The following is a 23,332-nucleotide window of genomic DNA, read 5'->3' as shown; positions in this document are numbered from 1 at the left end:
GCGGTAGGCCCAAAGGGGTTTTTGAATCTGTATCTGCCCCCTCTGTCGGAGGGAAGGAGCGAAGGCGCACCGCTCGATCGAACGCTCTTTAGTCAGACCGTTTGATTTGGTTAGTCAGGCAGGGCGCTCTGGTGTAAAATAAGCCCTAGCCGGACACCGGTGTCTTGTCTAGACTAGCGTTCTAGGGTGTATATTTTGTTCGCTAGGTCGGAGGGACCGGGAGACTAAGCGGCGTCTGTGTAAATCCGGTTCGCTAGTTCTCATCCTATCTGGGCTAAGTGGGAAGGCGTGTAAATTTGGAACCCACTAGACTTTTGATAGTACGACTAAGAGGCGTCTGTGTAAATTCGGTCCTCTAGCTCGTTGTATAGTGCGACTAAGAGGCGTCTGTGGAAATTCGGTTCTCTAGCTCGCTATATATGTGGTGATTGGGCAGTGTGGCTAACCAAAACGTATGTAGATTGTTTTTAGGTAGTCCATTCAAGGTACTGGCCAATAGTTTAGTTGGGAATTGTAAATGTGTTAGCGATTGTTAGTAAAGTGTATATCTTGTTAGATAGCGCGAGCTCAGCCGTCTAGCGAGAGTGTTAATAGTGTGTTGCTGTATTATAGTGCACGGTACCATAACCCTGTATATTTACTGACACTGTATATAAGTACTAATCACTGTCGTTCATTGCATGTTTTAACACCATAACCACTAATAATTGTATTGTGACCTTAACTTGTGCTTTGACCTATGCTAACCGTACTGTAACCGCTATTTGTAAAAGACGATGTTACTGGGGTGTGTTATAGACGGGTAATTCATATATAGAGAATTATAGCGTGGGTGACTGTATAGTTACGCCAAAGGGCATAATATTGATTATATAGTGACTGGTGTAACAGCTGTGTGTGTATGGGAATTCCCTGAGTGGTTATTGTGTTATTGTGTACGTTTCACTTGGTAACCGTACCACGTGGTGCTGTTGCCAGAGGAAACGGGTGTGACTGTTGAATAGTACGCGTGTATAGTATTCGTTGTCGACGACGTTCCATTGTTAAGTATGGGTGCGTCGCAGTCAACGATTCCGGATCCCTTAGGATGTATGGTTAAGAATTTTAAAAAGGGATTCAAAGTTTGTGATTTTGGGGTTAAGATGTCTCCTGTACGTTTGGTCACTTTGTGCACTAGGGAGTGGCCTACTTTGGTTGCGGCATGGCCGCCACGTGGCAGTTTGGATCCAACTCTGGTACAGCGCTTACACGTGGCTGTATCAGGTAGGCCTGAACTTTACGGCCAGTTTCCTTATATTGACTGTTGGAGACAGGCCGTAAATGACTCGCCAAAATGGCTCCAGACATGCCACGAGGAGCAGTGTCGCCTCATGGTAGCTAGGACTTGTTCGTCCACTAGGACTGGTGTTAGGCCCATTTTGGACACGCCCCCTGAGTCCGAGATCCCTTTGCCGCCCCCTTACTTTCCGTTAAGAAGAAGTGACGCAAACGCAGGAAGTCCTGCACCCCTCCCCTCATTACCCTCATCCACTTCCGCTTCCTCCTCCAGTACAGGATCCACCCCCCCTCGTACTAAATCTCCCCTTCCGGAACCAGAACCCACCCCCATTAGAAACGAATATCCTGATTTGGCGCCACTTCAGACTTCCGGTCAAGCTTCATCTAGCACGGCCCGAAGTGTTCTATTTACCACCTTTTCCCAAAACCAACCTCCCACATCCCCATACCCTATCTCTCCCCGACCGGAACCCATGACTGACGCCTCTCTACGTAGCCCCATCCAAACCCGACAGTTGACTGGTGCCCAACAATTAAAGCACTATCAGATGCCTCTTCGCCTAAATCCCGGGTCAGCTTATCTCGATGCCGCAGGACAAATGGCACACGCTGACCCAGTCTTCGTATATGTCCCATTTACCACTACCGACCTTTTAAACTGGAAGACCCATAATTCCTCGTATACTGAGAAACCACAAGCCATGACTGATCTGTTCACCTCAATAGTACAGACGCATAATCCGACATGGGCTGATTGCCAGCAGTTATTAATGACTTTATTTAACAATGAGGAAAGGACAAGAATAAATCAAGCAGACATTAAAGCATTAGAAGATAGAGCCCGTGCTTTGAACCAAGCTAATCCAGCAGCATGGGCCGCAACACACTATCCCAACACTGATCCCGATTGGAACGTAAATGGTGCTGATATGGTTCAACTCAGAGCCTATAGAGACGCTATAATTGCTGGCATGAAAGCCGGAGGAAAGAAAGCCATTAACATGTCGAAGACAGTTGAGGTGATCCAGAAAAGCGATGAAGCGCCTAGTGTCTTTTATGACCGATTATTGGAGGCGTACCGCTTGTACACCCCCTTTAATCCGGAAGACGCAGACAATTCCCGAATGGTTAACTCCGCCTTTGTCAGCCAAGCTTACGGAGATATTAAGCGCAAGCTACAAAAGTTAGAAGGGTTTGCAGGTATGTCCATCACCCAACTAATGGAGGTAGCAAATAAGGTTTATATGAACAGGGATACAGAAAATAAGAAAGAGGAAGAGCGCAAGATGCGTAAAAAGGCTGATATGCTAGCGGTAGCGATCGCAGGCGTAGATAGACGGGGCCCAGATAGAGGCGATAGTAGATGGAATGAGGAACCTCTAAGTAAAAATCAGTGCGCTTACTGTAGGGAAGAAGGGCATTGGAGAAATGAGTGTCCGCGAAGGGAGCAGTCTGAGAGAGACAGACCTAGGACAGGCTACGGAAACTTTAGAGGCAGAGCGAGAGGTAGAGGAGGCCCCGGAGGGAGTAATGGTTATAGAGGGAGTAATGGGAACAGAGGAAGTGTTAGGGAAGATAGGTATATTCCAGCAGCGCAAAGGTCCCGCGATAGAGAAGGTAGGGACTTCGTAGGATTGGCTGACACGGTCATGGAGGACTATTGATACCGACCGGGCTCCATCCCCCTTGGTCGAGCGGAGCCTATGGTCGATGTATCAATAGGGGGAAAAAGGAGTGCGTTCATGATCGACACTGGTGCTGAACATTCAGTGGTGACTAATCTAGTTGCTCCTCCATCTGGAAGGACTATTACTGTGATAGGAGCAACTGGAAGAAGTGCTGAAAGACCGGTTCTTAAAAGTCGACTCTGTACATTGGGAGGCCACGTAGTAAAACACCAATTCCTTTATATGCCTGAATGTCCAGTCCAATTGCTGGGACGTGATATGCTATCAAAATTACAAGCGCAGATTACGTTCCTACCAAATGGAACAACATCTTTAAAGTTTAATGGACCTTCAGGTATTATGACTTTATCCGTACCAAAGGAAGAAGAGTGGCGACTTTATACAGTGTTGACTAGCCAAAACCCTAGGAGTGATGAGACATTGTTTAACATACCAGGAGTTTGGGCAGAGAACAACCCACCAGGACTGGCCCGCAATATTCCACCAATAAAAATTGAACTGAAACATGGGGTTTATCCAGTGAGCCTAAGACAATATCACATTCCGCAGAAGGCTAAGAAGAACATCCAATCCTATCTGGATAAGTTCATACGGTATGGTATCCTAAAATTCTGTACTTCCCCCTGGAACACCCCATTGCTGCCTGTTCAAAAGCCCGGTACAGATGAGTATCGACCTGTGCAGGACTTAAGAGCAGTCAATGATGCGGTTGTTAGTATACATCCAGTTGTACCCAATCCATATAACCTGCTTGCTTTAATTCCGGGCGGGGCTACTTACTTTACAGTCTTAGACCTCAAAGATGCCTTCTTTTGCCTCCGAATTGCCGCAGAAAGTCAATGTATTTTCGCTTTCCAATGGGAGAACGCTGTAACGGGCTCAAAACGCCAAATGACTTGGACAAGACTGCCCCAAGGGTTTAAAAATTCACCTACCCTATTTGGTTCAGCCCTAAGTCAAGATCTATTGGATTTCGAGTCCATCCCAGGAGAGTGTGTCTTGTTACAATATGTAGATGACTTGTTGATAGCAGCAGTTACAAAAGAAATCTGTCAGCAGGCAACGCACGATCTACTACACATTCTCTGGAAGGCAGGATACAAGGTGTCTAGAAAGAAGGCTCAGTTGTGTTTGCCAACTGTCAAGTATCTGGGATTCCATATCTCTGAAGGTCAAAGGATTATGGGGCCAGAGAGAAAAGAAGCTGTCTGCCAAATACCAATACCCAAGAATAGAAGACAAGTGCGAGAATTCTTGGGGGCAGCAGGCTTCTGTAGGATATGGATTCCCAGCTATGCGATACTAGCAAAACCTCTGTACGCAGCCATCAAAGGTACAGAGCACGACCCCTTCTTATGGACCCAAGAACAGCAAACGGCATTTGAAGATGTGAAGAAGGCTTTGATGAGTGCCCCAGCATTAGGTCTACCTGATCACACACGACCATTCTACTTATATGTACACGAGCAAAGAAGAATGGCTGTGGGAGTATTGACACAGTACTTGGGATCATGGCAAAGACCTGTTGCATACATGTCTAAGCAATTGGATGCAGTGGCCAGCGGACTTCCACCTTGTCTAAGAGCCGTAGCTGCAGCCGCCCTGCTAGTAGCTGAAGCCGATAAACTCACTCTGGGTCAAGAACTTTATGTACGAGTCCCACATGCAGTACAGACGTTGTTGGATTACAAAGGAAATCATTGGTTTAGTAATAGCCGTATGACCAAGTATCAAGCAATGTTGTGTGAAAACCCAAGAGTGCATTTAGAGACTGTAAATACCTTAAATCCAGCTACCCTTTTGCCACAACCTACTGAAAGTCAACATGATTGTTTGGAAGTAATGGATGAAGTATTCTCAAGTAGACCAGATCTTCGTGATTTTCCCATCCAGAACCCCGATGTTCAATATTATACCGACGGCAGTAGTTATGTGAAAGAAGGGATCCGCTATGCAGGATATGCAGTAACAACAATAGACAAGGTGATAGAAGCTCGGCCACTGGCGAAAGGAACATCAGCACAAAAGGCAGAATTAATAGCACTAACACGAGCGTTACAATTGGCTGAAGGTTTAAGAGTGAATATCTATACGGACTCTAAGTATGCGTTTTTAACCACTCATGCCCACGGAGCTTTGTATAAAGAAAGAGGACTACTGAATTCAGAAGGCAAAGAAATCAAATACGCAGCCGAAATCCTACAACTATTGGAAGCAGTGTGGGAGCCGAAAGAAGTCGGTATCATACATTGTCGAGCGCATCTGAGAGGAGATGGTGATGTAACCAAAGGAAATCGGATGGCAGATAGTGCAGCTAAGCGTGCTGCTGAATCAGGAAGACAGGAGTATGTGGGGCATATAGCTGCTCTAATACCAACCCCACTGTCTCAATGGACTCCAGTTTATACAGCTCAAGAAGAGGAGTGGTTAAAGACTGAACCGGGAAAGTATCTGGAGAACAAGTGGTATCAGCTAGAAGATGGAAGAATAGTTATACCAGCATCGCTAGCGGTAGAAATTGTCCAAAATTATCACAACGGGACACATTCTGGGAGAGACAGTACTGAAGAATCTCTCAGGAAACATTTCTACATACCAAGATTGTCCAACTTGACTCAGGCCATTGTACGTAGATGTGTAACGTGTGCTAAGAATAATGCAAGACAAGGACCAGTAAAGCCACCAGGAGTCCAGTTTATGGGGGGACTCCCCATGTCCGATCTACAAATAGACTTTACAGTGATGCCTAAATCGGGTGGACATCGTTACCTGCTGGTAATTGTGTGCACCTATTCAGGCTGGGTAGAAGCATGTCCTACTCGTACAGAGAAAGCAGGAGAAGTTGTGAGATTCCTGCTACGAGAAATAATACCCCGATATGGACTACCCTGTTCTATAGGATCGGACAATGGTCCAGCTTTTGTTCACCAGTGCCTACAACAACTGACTCATATGCTTGGTATAAAGTGGAGGCTTCATACTGCATATAGACCCCAGAGTTCTGGTAAGGTAGAGAGAATGAATAGAACTATAAAGAACCAGTTGGCTAAAATGTGTCAGGAAACCCAACTTAAGTGGAACGTTCTCTTACCTATAGCTCTATTGCGAATCCGCAGTACCCCTACCAGAAGGATGGGCCTCTCTCCTTTTGAAATTATGTATGGGCGACCACCTCCCGTACTTGGTAACTTAAGGGGGGACTTGAGTCAGTTGGGAGAAGGAATTACCCGGCAGCAGGTTGTAGAGTTGGGTAAGACTATGGAGGAGGTACAGAAATGGGTACAAGATAGATTACCTGTGAATATTTATCCCCCTGTTCATAGTTATCATCCAGGAGATCAAGTGTGGATTAAAGAGTGGAATAATGTACCGTTAGGGCCCAAGTGGAGAGGTCCTTATGTTGTTCTTTTGTCTACCCCTACAGCGATAAAAGTAGCAGAAGTGACTCCGTGGATACATCACTCCAGGGTTAAACCAGCAGCAGTCGATTCTTGGCAAGTTACAGCAGATCCAGAGAATCCCTGCAAGATCCGGTTAAAACGCACTACTCAGTCGGAGTAACGAGGAATTATTGTGGATTACAAATTTTATTGTTACAGGTGTGAGTGAGAAGGCCATAATAAAGCCTGTCCGCTTACCATCACATAGTGTATAAGCCAGGAAAGTCTCGAAGGGACACCTGTGAAGACGAGCAGAACTCCATTCCCTGCAGCCCTCACATCCTGGAAGCTGAGGTTCCATCGCACGGACGAAGACTGAGGATGACGGCGAAAGATGTGCTTTTGATTGTGTTTATTTACATGTGTTTTTATATTCAGGAAGGTAGAGGTACCGACACTCCTAGCTGTGAGGTATGCATTAAGACTACGAGAACAGGTAACCATATTTCCCAAACCCTAATTTGGCATTCACAATACGAGTGTAAAGGAGATGTATCGAGATGTAGATACTTAAATATAGACTATAGTGTGTGCCATTTAGGAGTAGGAGAACCTAAGTGCTTCAGTCCGGAGTATCAGCCTCGTACAATTTGGTTGACTCTCAGGAATGGAGATCCTCAGGGGACCCTAATTAATAAGACGGTATTAGAATCCGTACATTCTTCGGGTGTTCTGCTATTTGATGCGTGTAAAGCAATATCGAGTGGTAGAAAGCCGTGGAATGTATGTGGGGATCTTAGATGGGAGAGGACGTATGGGTCTAACGATAAATACATTTGTCCCAGTAGCAAAAATAAATATGTGAGTCCTAGATGCCCAAATAAAGACTATAACTTTTGTCCATATTGGTCTTGTGTGGGGTGGGCGACTTGGGGACAGACAGTAGACAAAGACATGATAGTGACTAAGTTGCCGACTAGCCCATATTGTAAGTCTATGGAATGCAACCCAGTCCATATACTTATTAATAACCCCGACAAGTTCCTAGATAAGTATGGCAATTTATTTGGGTTTCAGATATACGGGACGGGTTTAGATCCTGGGACATTATTGTTTATAGGGATAGAGACTGATACGGTATCCTCCCAGACTCATCAAGTATACCATTCCTTTTATGAAGAGATGAGTATAGATAATAAGATCCCCCATAACGCTAAAAACCTGTTCATCGATCTAGCTGAAAGTATTGCCGGTAGTCTTAATGTTACCAACTGCTATGTGTGTGGAGGTACTAACATGGGAGACCAATGGCCTTGGGAAGCAAAGGAGGTAATGTCCGGTTCTGAGGCAGTTGACCAATTAATATCTACACAAGCCGATTATCATATGAGTGTTAGAGGTAAATCTGAGTGGAGATTAAAGACCTCCATCATAGGTTATGTTTGCATAGCAAGGAAAGGAATAATGTATAATACTTCTGTAGGAGAATTAACTTGTCTAGGGCAAAAAGCTTATGATGATGATACAAAGAATACAACTTGGTGGTCGGCTTCAAATGTCTCAGAACCATCTAACCCGTTTGCTAGATACGCCAATTTAAAGGATGTGTGGTTTGATCTATCCATCACATCTACCTGGAGAGCCCCAGCAAATTTGTACTGGATCTGTGGTAAGAAAGCCTATTCGGAGTTGCCACAGGACTGGGAAGGGGCATGTGTGTTGGGTATGCTCAAACCATCCTTCTTCTTGTTACCGATTGAAACAGGTGAGACTTTAGGTGTTAAAGTGTATGATGTGAATCATAGGAAGAAAAGGGGACCCATAGAGATAGGCACCTGGGAAGATAATGAATTGCCTCCCCAGCGTATCATAGACTATTATGGGCCAGCCACGTGGGCTGAGGATGGTACTTTTGGTTATAGAACCCCTATTTATATGCTCAACCGTATTATAAGATTACAGGCGGTGGTTGAGATTATCACTAATGAGACATCACAGGCGCTCAATCTTCTAGCGAAGCATAACACCAGGATGAGGACAGCAGTCTACCAAAATAGATTAGCCTTGGATTATCTTTTGGCAGTAGAGGGAGGTGTATGTGGGAAGTTTAACCTAAGCAATTGCTGTCTTCAAATAGACGATGAAGGGCAAGCGATAGCTGAGCTTACTAGCCATATGGTTAAACTAGCGCATGTGCCTACTCAGGTATGGAAAGGGTACAATCCAAGTAGTTGGTTTGGTAGCTGGTATGAGTGGTTCGGAGGGCTTAAGGCAGTGGTAGGTGGAGTCCTACTGATTTTACTGTTGTGTCTACTCCTACCGTGTCTTATACCCTTAGTAGTTAGGTTTGTGCAAAGCCTGATAGGAAGTATAGCAGAGAGGAAGGCTGCTGCACAGATAATGGCGATATATAAGTATAAGGCTCTAGATCAAGGAGAACCAATGCAGGAAGATGAGTGTTAAAAGATTCACATCATAAGATAAGTCTGGTCTGGTTCAAGGTAACTTGCGGTGTAAGCAAAACCAAGGTTAAGTGATGCCTCAAGTAATTGTAAAATATCAAGAGGCATCAAAGGGGGGAATGTGGTGGAATCTCGGTAAAAATAAATTTAGTAGGCCGAGATTACCACGTGGCATGTGTACGTGCATATGCTGACGTATCGATCAGTTGGTTGCACGAGGCAAGATACGATCAGTAGTGTACGGAGCATGTGCAAGAATACAGGATATAGTATTCCCCCTCCTCCATTGTGCTGGACAAGCCATGCGGTCAAACAGGAAGTTAATTCTTATTTGTGTTGATTGGTCAAGGGAATGTGCGGGTGGAGCTTAATATGGGAGGAGTTATATGCCTATATAAGGAGCCTGCACTATTGTCCGGGGCTCAGAACTTGCTGTATTTTGGTGACGCTAGTCCCTCTGAGTCCCGATCGGTGATCCAATAAAGAATCTCTTCCTTCCTGAAGAAACCTGTGTCCATCTCTCTGTGCTTGGCTTCCGTCAGTTTCTCCGGTATCAGTTTAACTCCCCAGCTCAGCCATTACTGCACTGCACCGGGCGGGCCCCCCAGAGCCTCGGGCCCTCGGTCCATGACCGATTTGCCCGAGTGCTCAGTCCGCCCCTGCCAGAGAGCTTGTCTGTAGTAAGCTTCTGTGTGTATACCTGAGAGCTTGTCTGTAGTAAGCTTCTGTGTTTATACCAGAGAGCTTGTCTGTAGTAAGCTTCTGTGTTTATACCAGAGAGCTTGTCTGTAGTAAGCTTCTGTGTTTATACCAGAGAGCTTGTCTGTAGTAAGCTTCTGTGTTTATACCAGAGAGCTTGTCTGTAGTAAGCTTCTGTGTTTATACCACAGAGCTTGTCTGTAGTAAGCTTCTGTGTTTATACCAGAGAGCTAGTCTGTAGTAAGCTTCTGTGTATATACCAGAGAGCTAGTCTGTAGTAAGCTTCTGTGTTTATACCAGAGAGCTTGTCTGTAGTAAGCTCCTGTGTTCATACCAGAGAGCTTGTCTGTAGTAAGCTTCTGTGTGTATACCAGAGAGCTTCTCTGTAGTAAGCTTATGTGTTTATACCAGAGAGCTAGTCTGTAGTAAGCTTCTTTGTTCATACCAGAGAGCTTCTCTGTAGTAAGCTTCTTTGTTCATACCAGAGAGCTTGTCTGTAGTAAGCTTCTGTGTTTATACCAGAGAGCTTGTCTGTAGTAAGCTTCTGTGTTCATACCAGAGAGCTTGTCTGTAGTAAGCATTTGTGTGTATACCAGAGAGCTTCTCTGTAGTAAGCTTCTGTGTGTATACCAGAGAGCTTCTCTGTAGTAAGCGTCTTTGTGCGTACCAGTAAGGACATCTGTGTGTGTTAGTGATCTTGTGTGTGTCAGTGAGACTGTCTGTGAGCCTGTGTAATTTTTAATGATACCAGCATACCAATAATGATATAGAGAGATAGATATATATATATATATATATAGTAGCGAGGGCTTGCACTCCTGGTGTAATCCTGTGGTGCCTGGTGCTGGTCTGGCAAGGATCATGTAGACATGGCAGAAGTGACTGCACTCCAAGGACTTTATAGAGATTTTCAAATAAAATTTAACTTTTATTCAATCCATTTAAAAAGTCAACGTTTCAGCTCCTACATGGAGCTTTCATCAGGACAAAACAATAACTATGTTTTGTCCTGATGAAAGCTCCATGTGGGAGCTGAAACGTTGACTTTTTAAATGGATTGAACAAAAGTTAAATTTTATTTGAAAATCTCTATAAAGTCCTTGGAGTGCAGTCATTTCTGCTATGTCAATATATATATATAATCTGGGGTAGCAAGACATACCCATATTGTAAATGTTATAACGTTATATTTAATATTATCACTTAAAGGAACACTATGGTCACCTAAAACAACTTAAACTTAATGAATTAGTTTTAGTATATAGATCATGCCTCTCAGGTTTCACTGTTCAATTCACTGCCATTTAGGAGTTAAATCACTTTGTTTCTGTTTATGCAGCCCTTGTCACACCTCCCTCTAATTGACACAGCCTGCATGAAAAAAACTGGTTTTACTTTCAATTAGATGTAATTTACCTTAAACAATTTTATCTCTTTCTCTGTAAATGGAACTTTAATCACATACAGGAGGCTCTTGCAGGGTCTAGCAAGCTATTAACATAGCAGGGGATAAGAAAATCTTAATTAAACAGAACCACTATAGTGCCAGGAAAACACTTGTTTTCCTGGCTCTATAGGGTCCTTGGGTCCCCCTCACCCTCTGGGCCCCCCTCCCACCGGGCTCTAGGGGGAAGAAGGGGTTAATCCCTTACCTTTTTTACAGCGCCGGGCTCCTTCGGTGCTGGGGAATCTCCTCCTTCTTCTGCCGTCATCGCCTGCATGCGCATGCGCGGCACGAGCCGCGCGCATTCAGCCCGTATATAGGAAAGCATCCTCTGAAAATCACAGTGAGAAGCGCGGAAGCGCCTCTAGCGGCTGTCAATGAGACAGCCATTAGTAGAGGCTGGATTAACCCTAGAGTAAACATAGCAGTTTCTCTGAAACTGCTAGGTTTACAGCAGAAAGGGGTAATCCTAGACCTAGAGGGACCTGGCACCCAGTCCACTTCATTAACCTGAAGTGGTCTGGGTGCCTATAGTGGTCCTTTAACCCCTTAAGGACACATGACATGTCATGATTCCCTTTTATTCCAGAAGTTTGGTACATACACACACTCTCTCTCTCACTCTCTCTCACTTTTAGGGCTGGCATACATTATTTTTCCAGGGCTGCTTTGTAGTCCCAGTCTGGCACTGAATACAATCAGGTCATTTGTGATCATTATTGTTCTAACAGGTTACATGGGTTCCTCTTTGATATGTAAATTAATATGAGGAAAAGCATATATGTCACTGCATTTTTGAACAGGGTGTGAAGAAGAGAACAGGTATATACAGTAAAACTGTCAACAAGGTTTCGGCACCACAGTCTGTCTACATTGTACTAAGGAGTTTATTTAAACCAGTGGTAACAAAGAACTGAAAAAGAAATCACAAAATTTTGGCCAAACAACTTTTTTTGTGTGTACATTCACACAAGTTTCACTTCACCAAGAGTAATTCCAAGCACTGGCTGGAGTGGTGTAAAGCACACCATCACTGGAGTATAGAACAGCATAAACATGTCTGGAGTGATGAATTACACTTCACTATCTGGCAGCCTGATGGAAGAATCTGTGTATTCTGGGTTCTAATAAAACCTACTGGAGTGCATAGTGCCTAGTGTAAGGTTTAGTGAAAGAAGGAGAATGGCCTAGGGGACTTTTTCAGGATTTGGGCTTTGTCCCTTTTAATTAGTGGTCATATTAATGTTAGATGATAAAAAGTCATTTTGGACAACTGGGTTGTTACAACCCCACTGAATACTTTGAATGAATCGGAAAGACAATTGTGTATCAGACATTTTTACATTAAAGGACCACTATAGTGCCAGGAAAACAAACTCGTGCCCCCACCCTCAGGGTCCCCCTCCCGTGGCGCTGAAGGGGAAGGAAGGGGTTAATCCCCTACCTTTTTTCCAGCGCCGGGCTCCCTCAGCGCTGAGACTCTCCTCCCTCTTCTGACGTCAACGGCTGAATGCGCATGCGCCGCGCGCGCATTCAGCCAGTATCATAGGAAAGCATTCTCACTGTGAAAACCACAGTGAGAAGCGCGGAAGAGCCTCTAGCGGCTGTCAACGAGACAGCCACTAGAGGCTGGATTAACCCATTTGTAAACATAGCAGTTTCTCTGAAACTTCTATGTTTACAGCAGAAAGGGTTAATCCTAGATGGACCTGGCACCCAGACCACTTCATTAAGCTGAAGTGGTCTGGGTGCCTATAGTGGTCCTTAAAATCTCAGAATCTGACCAAATGCTCTTTTGGCTGAATGAGCACAAATTCCTCCAGACACCATCCAAAATCCTGAGGAAAGTTTTCTCAGAAGAGTGTTGGCTGTCAGGCCAAATTCATACTAATGCCCTCGATGTTGAAATGGATGTCCAACAGGCTCATATAGGTGTGATGGTCAGGTGTTCACATGCTTTATTCCCATACCATATGTCTATATGCCAATAACCTGCCAGGGAGGAAAATTACCCCCAAAATGTGCCCTGCAACTATGTTCTGTCATAATAGACAACAAGTGTGTTAATTGCGCAGTGTAATAATAGTGGTGAAAGTAGTATCGAAGGCCTACCCTTGCAACTTTGAGAATAACTGCCCTCGTGGGTCACTTACTTAAAACGGTTACCACACTGTATAAAAAACAACAAATAAACTTTTCCCACGTTGTTTTAGACAAATTGCAATGTTTACATTGCAGCACTAAAGCAACCTTTAGGGACGTGGCAGGTGGGCATACATCTAATGGCCATTGGAGTAATACTAAAAAGCTCCAGTTATTTAAAAATATGCATGTGGAATAGTGTGCAAGTAACTCTTTTCTTTACCTTTAGTGATTGTCTGTCTAACTCTGCATGAGGACAACCAGTGTCAGTGAATACTCAATAGAAATGCATTGATTAAATGCACACGCTAATGCACATGCAACATTAGGTTCCCCCCTATTACCGTGACATCAGTGGAGGCAGAGACAGAACCAGTGCTGCGGGACCTTGGTGCTGGATAGAGGTAGGTGTTTATAGGGGTTTTTTTGTTAACCCTTTCAACATGAGGAGGCATCCATGGGCACAGGGGCACTATAGCTTTAGGAATACAGTCTTGTGTTCCTTTAAAAGCATGAATGTTTTCATTAGGATTAAATCTACTAGTTATTTTTTGTATTTGGGAAGTGGAATGTCCCTTTAATCGGGTGACATTAGATTGAGGGATGAAAATGAAGGAGAATTTGTCGCACAAAATGTCTTATACAGAGTTGTGAATTGTCACGTATTCAAAGTGAATTTTAACATTTACATTAAAAAAGCAAAACAAAAAACAAAGTTGGTCTATCTAATTGGTTTAGTCTAGTTGGCTTATCTAATTCAGCTTTTTTTTTTTTTCTTTAAAGGGATCCTATAGTGCCAGGAAAACAAACCCGTTTTCCTGGCACTATAGGCTCCTGGAGTGCCCCCCTCCCGTGGGGCTGACTGAGTTAACAATATTCTGGGGAAGGCAACCTTTAGCACTCTAGATGTTGTGGACTACATCTCCCCTAATTCTTTGCCAGCATTATGGCTGTAAAACCTTTTGGCAGATGTAATCCACAACAATTAAAGTACCAAAAGATGCCCAATACAGCTGGCTAGGTAGTGCAAATATCCTGAGAAAATAACTGCCAAGGAATACCTGAGGGGTAAATTAAAAGGGACACTATAGTCACCCAGACCACTCCAGCTCAATGAAATGGTCTGGGTGCCAGGTCGCTCAGGTTTTAACCCTTCACATGTAAACATAGCAGTTTCAGAGAAACTGCTATGTTTACATAGCTGGGTTAATCCAACCTCTAGTGACTGTCTTCCTGACAGCCGCTAGAGGCGCATCTGCGATGCTGGACGCTCTGTCCATAGGAAAGCATTGAGAAATGCTTTCCTATGAACTGTTTGAATTGCCGCTCATGCGCATTCCGCTCCACTCGGGAGCAGACGTCGGCGGGGGAGGAGAGGTCACCAGCGCTAAAGGAGCCCGGCGCTGGATTAAGGGAAGTTGCTGAAGGGATTTTAACCCCTTCAGCGCCACGGGAGGGGGCACCCTGAGGGCACTAGTGTCAGGAAAACCGCTTTGTTTTTCTGACACTATAGTGATCCTTTAAATACATCTGTTCACCTACAATCACATCTGATCCAGCCCTCCAGAAAAATGCTCATTGTTTGATAAAGACACACAGTCAAAACATTGCGGCTTTTGCTTTGCCAAAGAGGGATATTTCCACCACTACAAGGGGTGATGGACATTGTTTGTCTACAGGGAAATGCGATCACAGACTATCCCAAAATCAACACAGGTTAATAAAACAAAATCTGCGTAAACATGTCCTAATTGCATTTACAGAGGTTAATAAACCGACAATATAAAATGACCTTCGATTCAAAGTTATTAGATTTGTGCACAAATCTCTTTCAGCTGCAAGAAGGAATTTTAAAACTACGCCTGAATGTATCGATTCGTTCAAGAATTCCGGTTGAGTTTTATCCATTGAATAAGACAACACAATCTCGGATGGAGCGATTCATTCGGGCTGGGTTAAAGAGAAATGTATTTATTCGTACCTGCTAAAAATAATTTGTGTACAAATCAATAAACATATCTTGGTGAGAAACCAAATCTTGGTAATAAACTGGGTAAAAGTGTATTTTAGCAAGGCACAATGTTGATTTTTATTTTAAATAAGCCAAGAATCAGATGTTCCTCCTTAATAGTACATTCTATTAAGGATTTACATCAGGTAGCCATAAAAAAAAAGAAAATGAAGGATGGAATGGTAAAAATAAAATACTTTTACCAAATACTGTACAAAGATACCAACAAATATGCACAATACTGGATTAAACATATTAAGTGTATTTTTTTCTTTAGAAAATCTTTACCCCTGGTCTTATGCTGAGAGAAGTGATGGCTACCTCTGAGAACTCACAAGACTAGTTTTCCTGACTGGCTGAGAGTCATTGGGATTGGGATCCAAATGTTCCACTCCCCTGACATATCTTCTCTCTGACTTGGAATTAGTGGTGTTTAGACTTACCTGGAGCTTCCCATGTGCCCTATCCTTGCTGTAGGGGGCGCTCATGGCTACTACCCTGAGAGATATTGGGGCCAAAGCCTCCTAACCCTCCGTGACCCCCGGAGTGCGTTATTACAGCCGATCCGGTGTTTGAAGGACAAAAGGAGGCACCGAGCTTGTAGCCAGTCAAACCCTGCCCGCCGCCGACTGGATCCCCGCAGTCCTGGGCTCTGATTGGACGGCAGCACAGGGAGACGTCACTGCATTCCAGGGATAGAATCCGCCAGCTTTCCACTACAGACCCGGAAGTAGCGGCAGAAATGCCATGTGCGTTCCATCCGCTGATCTCTATGGTGATCGGTCAACAACCCTGTCCAAGGATTGGGGGCAGAGTGCTGCTACACGGGTTTATGGATTGTTAGATACTGAGAATTAGCATAGGATTCTGAGGATGCAATTCGTGCGCGGACTGTTTGGGTAAAATACCCAGGGCAGTCAGACCTGGATGGATTATTTTTTGACACCTTGTAATTGCAGATCAAAGGTGTGAATAGTCGGGTGAAGATTCCCAGCTCATCAAAGGTAACAGTGATAGATGTTCTTTAGGTTTATTGTGTGTGACATAAAAGGAATTCAAGGTTTGCTGTGGTATTTATGGTGCTTAGACCATACCCCCCTCCCCCAATGTCCCTAATTAGGAGGGGAAGCCCTTATTTTGGACCCTAATCACTCTGCCCCTATTTCCATACTAATGTCCATCTTTTCTTTTCTCTGAATTACTTATTATTCTTGGTGTGCATAGGGATTTGGGATAGTACACCGATAACTTTCAGTAAGTAATGTTCAATAAGCTTTGTGTAGAAGTATGTCTGGAAAATGCTTTGTATGTTAGTGAGCCATCATGCTAGGTTCGTCTCACAAACTAAAAGCTTCCAGCCTGTCCCTGGGGCGAAGGCAGTGATTCCCAAGTTTTATGACACTTTTGAAAGCAGCAAACAATTTTACACTACGCCCACATTATCTAGCAGGATATACTGGCTGTAAAGGTATACATTACTTTTGCTATAGTCGTGGAGAGGCTTTAAACATGTTGGCAGTAAACAAGGATTATGTGCTAGAAAAAAATGCAGTAAATGGAGAGTAGTGTCAAGCTGCCACCATCTATTACAGAAAGAGGGAAAGGTGCAAGTATTCTCTATTCTTGTATTACAGGGATACTATAAATGCCAGGAGGATACTATAAATGCCAGGAATACAAAGCTTTATTCATGGCACTATAGCTCTCTCTGCCTTCCCCTCCCTAGCGCCCTTTATTTACTTACCTGATCCCAGCACCAATGTCTTTCAACACTGGGTTGCGGCTCCTCCTCTGTTCCGTAACGAACGGGCGCTAATGCGCATGCACAGCAAATGCCACGCGCGCATGAGCCCTCCCCATAGGAAAGCCATGAATCAATGCTTTCCTATGGGGGGAAATCTGATGTCCAGCGTCAGTTAAAGGATCGATTTGGATGCAGGAAGCACCTCCAGTGGCTGGCTGTCCTTCTCTGGAACTACAATGTTTTACATTGCAGCACCTTCATTCAAAGCTTGACAAATTTGCTTGGCATCTAGGGGCCAGCTAGAAAAGCTAGGAGCCAGAGAAATCAACGTCAAAAATAAAAAAATTAAAATGACACTATAGTCACCAGAACCACTACAGCTTAATGTAGTTGTTCTGAAGTTTATATCCTGTCCCTGAATGCTTTTCAATGTAAACCTTTTAGACAAAAGGCAGTGTTTACATAGCTGCCTGGTGACACCTCTAGCAACCGTCACTCAGTGTGTTACCTATAGGGATTTATTGATTCAATGCATCTATATGAGAAGTTCAATTTTTATATTTATATAGCACCAACAAATTCCGCAGCGCTTTACAGTGGGTGGACTAACAAACATGTAGTTGTAACCGGACAAGTTGGACGCACAGGAACAGAGGGGTTGAGGGCCCTGCTCAATGAGCTTACATGCTAGAAGGAGTGGGGTAAAGTGACCCAAAAAGGTAAGGGAAGTAGCATTGGTAGAATTGCTGTGCATGCACAATAGTCTTTTTTAGGTTGTGGCCAGCCTAAGGCACACCTGTGCAATAATCATGCTGTCTAATCAACATATCTTGATATGCCACACCTTTGAGGTGGATGGATTATCTTGGCAAAGGAGAAGTTCTCACTAACACAGATTTGAGAGAAATAGACCTTTTGTGTACATAGAAAAAGTCTTAGATCTTTGAGTCCAGCTCATGAAAACTCTGGGCAAAAACAAAAGTGTTGCGTTTATAATTTTGTTCAGTGTATCTCCTTTTAACAGCTGATGATATGATGCCGCTTCTCTCCTATATGTATCTCTTACTCGTATGTATGTTTGGTTTTTTTTTTTGGTTTCCTTTCACTTGGTGGCTTGGTTTGCCTAAAAATAAATCATGACAAACTATTATTTCACCGCTCCTGTCAACCACTCTACCAGCTCTGAATTTCACTCTACTTCCACCTTTGTCCTTCTACATGGGTCTAACTCCTCCAATCATAACTCCGTTAATAGTCTTCACCTTATCTTCTCTGATCTGCGCTTATTAGCTACACTAACTTCGATTGTAATCTTGTTTGAGCAGGGCTTCTGCACCTCTTGTCTCTATTAATTTTTGTATGTCAATGACTTGTTGCCATTCTATAATTGCTAAGCGGAGTGGTATATATGATGCAAAATGTTTTGGCACTGAAGAGTATCTTTGAGGAGAGTGTAAGCAGCAACACAAACTTGCCAGAAGTCTCTCTTATGTGGATGACAAATGGAACTTGAGGTGGAATATATTGGCGCTATATAAATGCTAATAATATTATATTTTTCACCATTTGCCAATTTGCAGTATTAATGTGCCCTACACCTAGCTTCATGTGTCGTAACAGCCATGGACTACAATACTTCTTAATCTGCGACAAATGTTCACTGTTCTAATATGTATGCGCTACATCAGTGCTTGGCAAATTTGTTCAGGATCTAGGAGCCAGCTAAAAAAAGTTAGGAGCCTTTTTATTTTTATTTTTTTTTCAACTAGTAAGGTTTAATTTACAAAGAGAAATATGCAATTCTTAAAGGGACACTATAGTCACCAGAACCACTACAGATTAATGTAGTTGTTCTGGTACCTTTAGCCTGTCCCTTTAGCCTTTTAATGTACACGCTGCATTTTCAGAGAAAAATACCTCTACTCAAACGGCCACTAGAGAGTCCTGTGTCAGTGCTGCACAGTGTGCAGAACCTATGTTCAGCATCTCCACGTTCTGCATGGAGGTGCTGAATGTTACCCATAGAGAACATGTGCAATATCCTCCCAATGCTTTCCTATAGGAAAGCATTGACTTAGCGGAGATCATAAAGATTGATGAACTCCACTATTGAGGTGGAACAGGCCACCACAAAACCGGCATAGCATGGGGAAAATCGTCTGGCTCCATTGTTTGCCCAGGTGGCTGCTTTAGCTAAATTTTGAGTCGCCATGCTCTTGTCCTAATTGTCCTAATTGTGCAACTATCGGGGGCGGGGCCGGACCGCTAAACTGAGCGGTCGCAGGAAAGAGCTTCTCCTGCCTTACACAGACAAAACTGTGATAAAACCGCCACGAACGGCACTGAAACGACCCCAAAGTGTCACCAACGGAGACAGGAGACTGAGGGGTACACGATGACACTAAATGAGCTGCCCAACGTGCAAAAATCAAGGACGAGACGCCTGCGGCCTACAAACATGGGCAGCGTGGGGGAGACGGCCGCTCCCTTGCAGCCCGCTGAGGCTGAAAACAGGTCTCTGAGCCTCCGTTCCCCCCCCTATGGACCAGTGGGGGATATCCTGGTCCCAGGAGGACCCATTCGGGCAGCGGGACAGCAGCTTCAGACGGAGCCAGCTACCCAGAAAATGGCGGCAAAACCGGGTGCAGAAGAGGGGCGTGATACCCTGACACGGCTACACGCTATATTTGCAGCCTTCTGGAGGAGACTTGCAGACCGGCAAGCCATGTCACAAGCCCAAGAAGATCACACACCGCTGATGCTGCCCACACGTTCCCGACATCACGGCACCTCCTGCAGAGCAAAGAGAGCGCGAACATGGCGCCATCACAAGCGACTCACCGTAAGCAGACATAAAATATGGCGCCCTGTAGGGAACAGCACCTCATACGAGCACAAGCAGGCCCTGACCAGGCACACCCCACAACACCTGGGCGAGGCTAGCTCCAAGGAGAACCCACACCCAAACAAGCGCAGCCCTGGACCGACCCAGGGGAACCCACGAGGGGCTTCGAAAAGCAGACTCTACAACGAGCATCCTGCCAGGTGCCCCCACAAGCAGGCAAAATCAGACCCAACACCGAGACATGGACGGAGGACTTCCTCAAGGCCAGGCAGCCATCGAACCCTGCGGAGCGGTTCTCTCCGCTACTACTCCCAGCACACCTGGCAAGCTTTCAGAGTCGGCATCGGCTAAAGGGGAGGACTGTGTGGGGGACTCTGGGCACCGGGCGGCAGATAACTCTACCAAGCAGCCTCTGACACACATAAGTATTTGGGTAACATGCCACTACCATACAATAATCAGGCAAACTCTTCACAAGGGTTATTTATATCTACTACTCGCCTTAATCGGCACTACCTGTACATCTCACAATAAGATGCATGCGACAGCCCCCATAGGCAGTGAGCATTCAGAGGAAAGATTTATCACTTTTCACGCTAGTTCTGTGCCGGTGACAGGGTTAGTCCCCCTCATCCACCATTCACATGTCCCAATACACTGCCGGGCTCTGGTCTTAACCCCATAAAGTGTGTTTTTTGTTTTGATATGGGTTATTACTGCTCTTTAAATCTGTTATATAAGCATGTGTTATGACTGTTCAGACCTTTCGTTACTGCACAAAATATATGTCCCTCACTCATGCAAGTCCAAGCATAACCATGTCAAAGCCTTGATACTAATACTACGACACTCTATTCTCTAAGCAGGTTATTGAATATATATTACATCTTGTTGTACTCATGTTTTTACTTTGCAACGAAACAAAAAAAAAGTGCAGTTCCTCTTGACTATATATGCCAATTGTTAACCATGATATTGTGTACTATGCATGTCACTGTTTAAGCTTGTACTTTCCTCTGCACTCAAAAATAAAGAATTAAAAATAAAATAAAAATTGTGCAACTATCCTTTTACTACTGCAACCTTTTGTCTACACTGGAGAATGTGACACCACCCAACAAAATTAGCTTATTACCTTGAGTTGCTCTTAAATTTCTTTGCTTTTGAGGCTATAATCTCAATATTGAACAGGCTTCCTACAAATTGTTTCAGTTCAGTCTTCTCCTTTTACTAAGCAAACCCAAAATGGATGTCACCCTCTGGGGTCTTTGCATATTTTGCAAGGTTCCCCGATGGTGACTTCACTGCTTGCAATGTGGTGGCTCATGGTTGCAAAGGAGGGAATTTTTTCTTTTTTTTTTTTTTTACTTAACTGAAGTCACCTTTGGCATCCAGGGGATTCTCTTCAGTTCCTGGTACTTCATATTCCAAGAGCCCAAATCAAGCATAAAACAAAGTAGACAAATGTGCAGGCAGTAAGGTTGATATCATGCAGAGTATCTTATGTCCTGTGAGGTTACTTTTTATGCTGTAACATTAAAGATAGCAGGAAACCTGGTAATCATATCAAATGTATTAGTGCGTGTGTATACCATTCTTTTTTTAATATATAGCAAAAATAGAACTATATAAATCTATTAGTACATAAAACAATTCTAAAATTGAACGTTTAATATCATAGATTATATCTTAACAAATAATAACAAAAAAAAAAACAAGGAAAGATATTTTTATAAAAAACGACCCTTATGTTTTGGTATTTTTTCCTCACAGGCTACAGAAAAAAAAGATGGCCACAAACCAACTGAAAGAAGCCTTTATAAGCAATCTGAATGGAACTACAATTACAGAAATCTCAGTGGGCTTGACTGTGGCTCCTTTGTGCATCATTTGTAGAGGTTTGGTTCTTGTTTACTATCATCAAAATTGCGGTGAGAGAAGACAATCATGGATTGCCCACTTCCTTCTCGATTTCCTACTGCTGATATTTCCACAAGTCTTGTCCTGCACAGTCTTATCTGACTTCCTGCCTCTAGTACCCTCAGCTATTGCTACAATTTGTGTGACCCTACTCTACATTATATACAAGGGAAGAAATAATTATACAAACAAATCGTTTCTTCAAATCTGCAAGTCCCTTCTAAATGCACAAACTGAAAATGAGAGAGTGCCATCGGTAACAACATTTCGCGTTTACGTCAATGTTCTCACTGGCATTGCTATTCTAGCTGTGGATTTTGCTGTGTTTCCAAGACGTTATGCTAAAACTGAAACGTACGGGACTGGCGTCATGGACTTTGGAGTCGGAGGCTTTATATTTGGCAATGGTTTGATTTCTCCTGAAGCCAGATTAAGGAATCCGGATTCTCGCTCTGTATCCTCCAGACTTCTAACGCAGGTGTTGTCCGTGTGGCCCCTGATTGCACTTGGTTTAGGAAGACTAGTCAGTGTGAAGTCCATAGACTATCACGAGCATGTGTCGGAGTATGGCGTTCACTGGAATTTTTTTTTCACCCTGGCAGTTGTTAAATTGTTGGCGGCCCTGCTCTTCACAATTTCTCCGCCACAGAAAAGTTGGGTTTTAGCTGCAATCATTATTTCTGGTTACCAATTACTTCTGGAAGTTACCAACTTGAAGAGTTTCATTTTAAACGGCAGCGATGGGAAAGGCACGAGGGTTGGCTTCTTGAATGCAAACCGAGAAGGCCTGTTCTCCGCTATCGGATATTTAGCAATATATATGGCAGGGGTGCACTTTGGATTATACATCTTGAAAAAAAGAAAAGTTTGCAAAGACTGGATAAAACCATTCTGCAATCTGGTGCTAGCCATTTTGTTTCTTTTTGCAATATTCTTTTTATTTCGGGCGTATATTGCACCTGCATCTCGTAGAGTTGCAAATTTGACATTTTGTGTCTGGGTTGTTGCCCAGTGCCTGTTCTGGCTGTGTTTAATAATGCTAAGTGATCTGGTCTTGATGTTTGCACAGATTTTGGTAATCGGAAGTAAAGTCCCGAGTACCTGGAAAATAGATCAGTCATCGTATGCTAGTAAGAAGCGAGACACCGCACTCAAGGAAGTAAAAAAAGAAACCCATTTATGCCTAATCAGTGCTGTAAATAGAAACCAGCTTCTGTTCTTTTTGCAATCCAATATCATGACAGGTATAGTAAATATGTTGATTGACACTATCCACAGCAGCGGTGTTTTTTCCATTACTGTACTTATGGTGTACATGTTTTGTAACTGCATTATCACATATATACTTCATGTCAAAGATATCACTGTTAAGTATTGGTGAGTACAAACAGTGTAGAGCCAATGGTATGATTTCAGAATCACTTTGTATTCTAGTTTACAGCCAACTGCATTAATGCCATTGGCTAAACATTTAAATGACAAGTCAATTATCATAAATAGATCTAAAACCTTGTTTAGATAAGATACAAATCTAGAAACATTTCCACTCTGGAGTCGTTTATATCTCATTACTCACCTCCCTCCTCAACAAAAGCGATGCCAGTAATACTTGTACAGCAAGCAGTTTATAAGTTGTCACAAACTCAGCTATATAAAGCAGCTTTGTCATTTAAAAAAAAATTATATTACACTAGCATGTCCAAATATCCCCCCCCCCCC

General features: G+C 43.6%; 2 protein-coding genes across 2 annotated transcripts in view; one reads left to right on the top strand and one right to left on the bottom strand.

The window, feature by feature from the left end:
* Positions 1-15,763, bottom strand: part of MYO19 (myosin XIX) — an 88,556-nt gene extending 72,793 nt beyond the window's left edge. The window contains exon 1 of the mRNA XM_063452099.1: positions 15,548-15,763. Coding sequence (XP_063308169.1) covers positions 15,548-15,592 — 45 coding nt within the window. The 5' untranslated portion in view covers positions 15,593-15,763. The remainder of the gene's footprint in view (positions 1-15,547) is intronic.
* Positions 15,764-15,841: 78 nt separating this feature from the next.
* On the top strand, positions 15,842-23,061 carry PIGW (phosphatidylinositol glycan anchor biosynthesis class W). Its single transcript, XM_063444382.1, has 2 exons — positions 15,842-16,114; positions 21,474-23,061. The coding sequence occupies exon 2, from the start codon at positions 21,483-21,485 to the stop codon at positions 22,992-22,994; it is 1,512 nt and encodes a 503-aa protein (XP_063300452.1). The 5' UTR covers positions 15,842-16,114; positions 21,474-21,482; the 3' UTR covers positions 22,995-23,061.
* The last annotated feature ends 271 nt before the right edge of the window (positions 23,062-23,332 follow it).

Source organism: Pelobates fuscus, chromosome 1 (genome assembly GCF_036172605.1).
Source record: "Pelobates fuscus isolate aPelFus1 chromosome 1, aPelFus1.pri, whole genome shotgun sequence".
NCBI lineage: Eukaryota > Metazoa > Chordata > Amphibia > Anura > Pelobatidae > Pelobates > Pelobates fuscus.
This window is presented reverse-complemented; position numbering and strand designations above follow the sequence as displayed.

What these genes read in the sequence shown, in the direction of transcription:
- PIGW (XM_063444382.1), top strand. Translation starts at nt 21,483, where the DNA reads ATGGCCACAAACCAACTGAAAGAAGCCTTTATAAGCAATCTGAATGGA.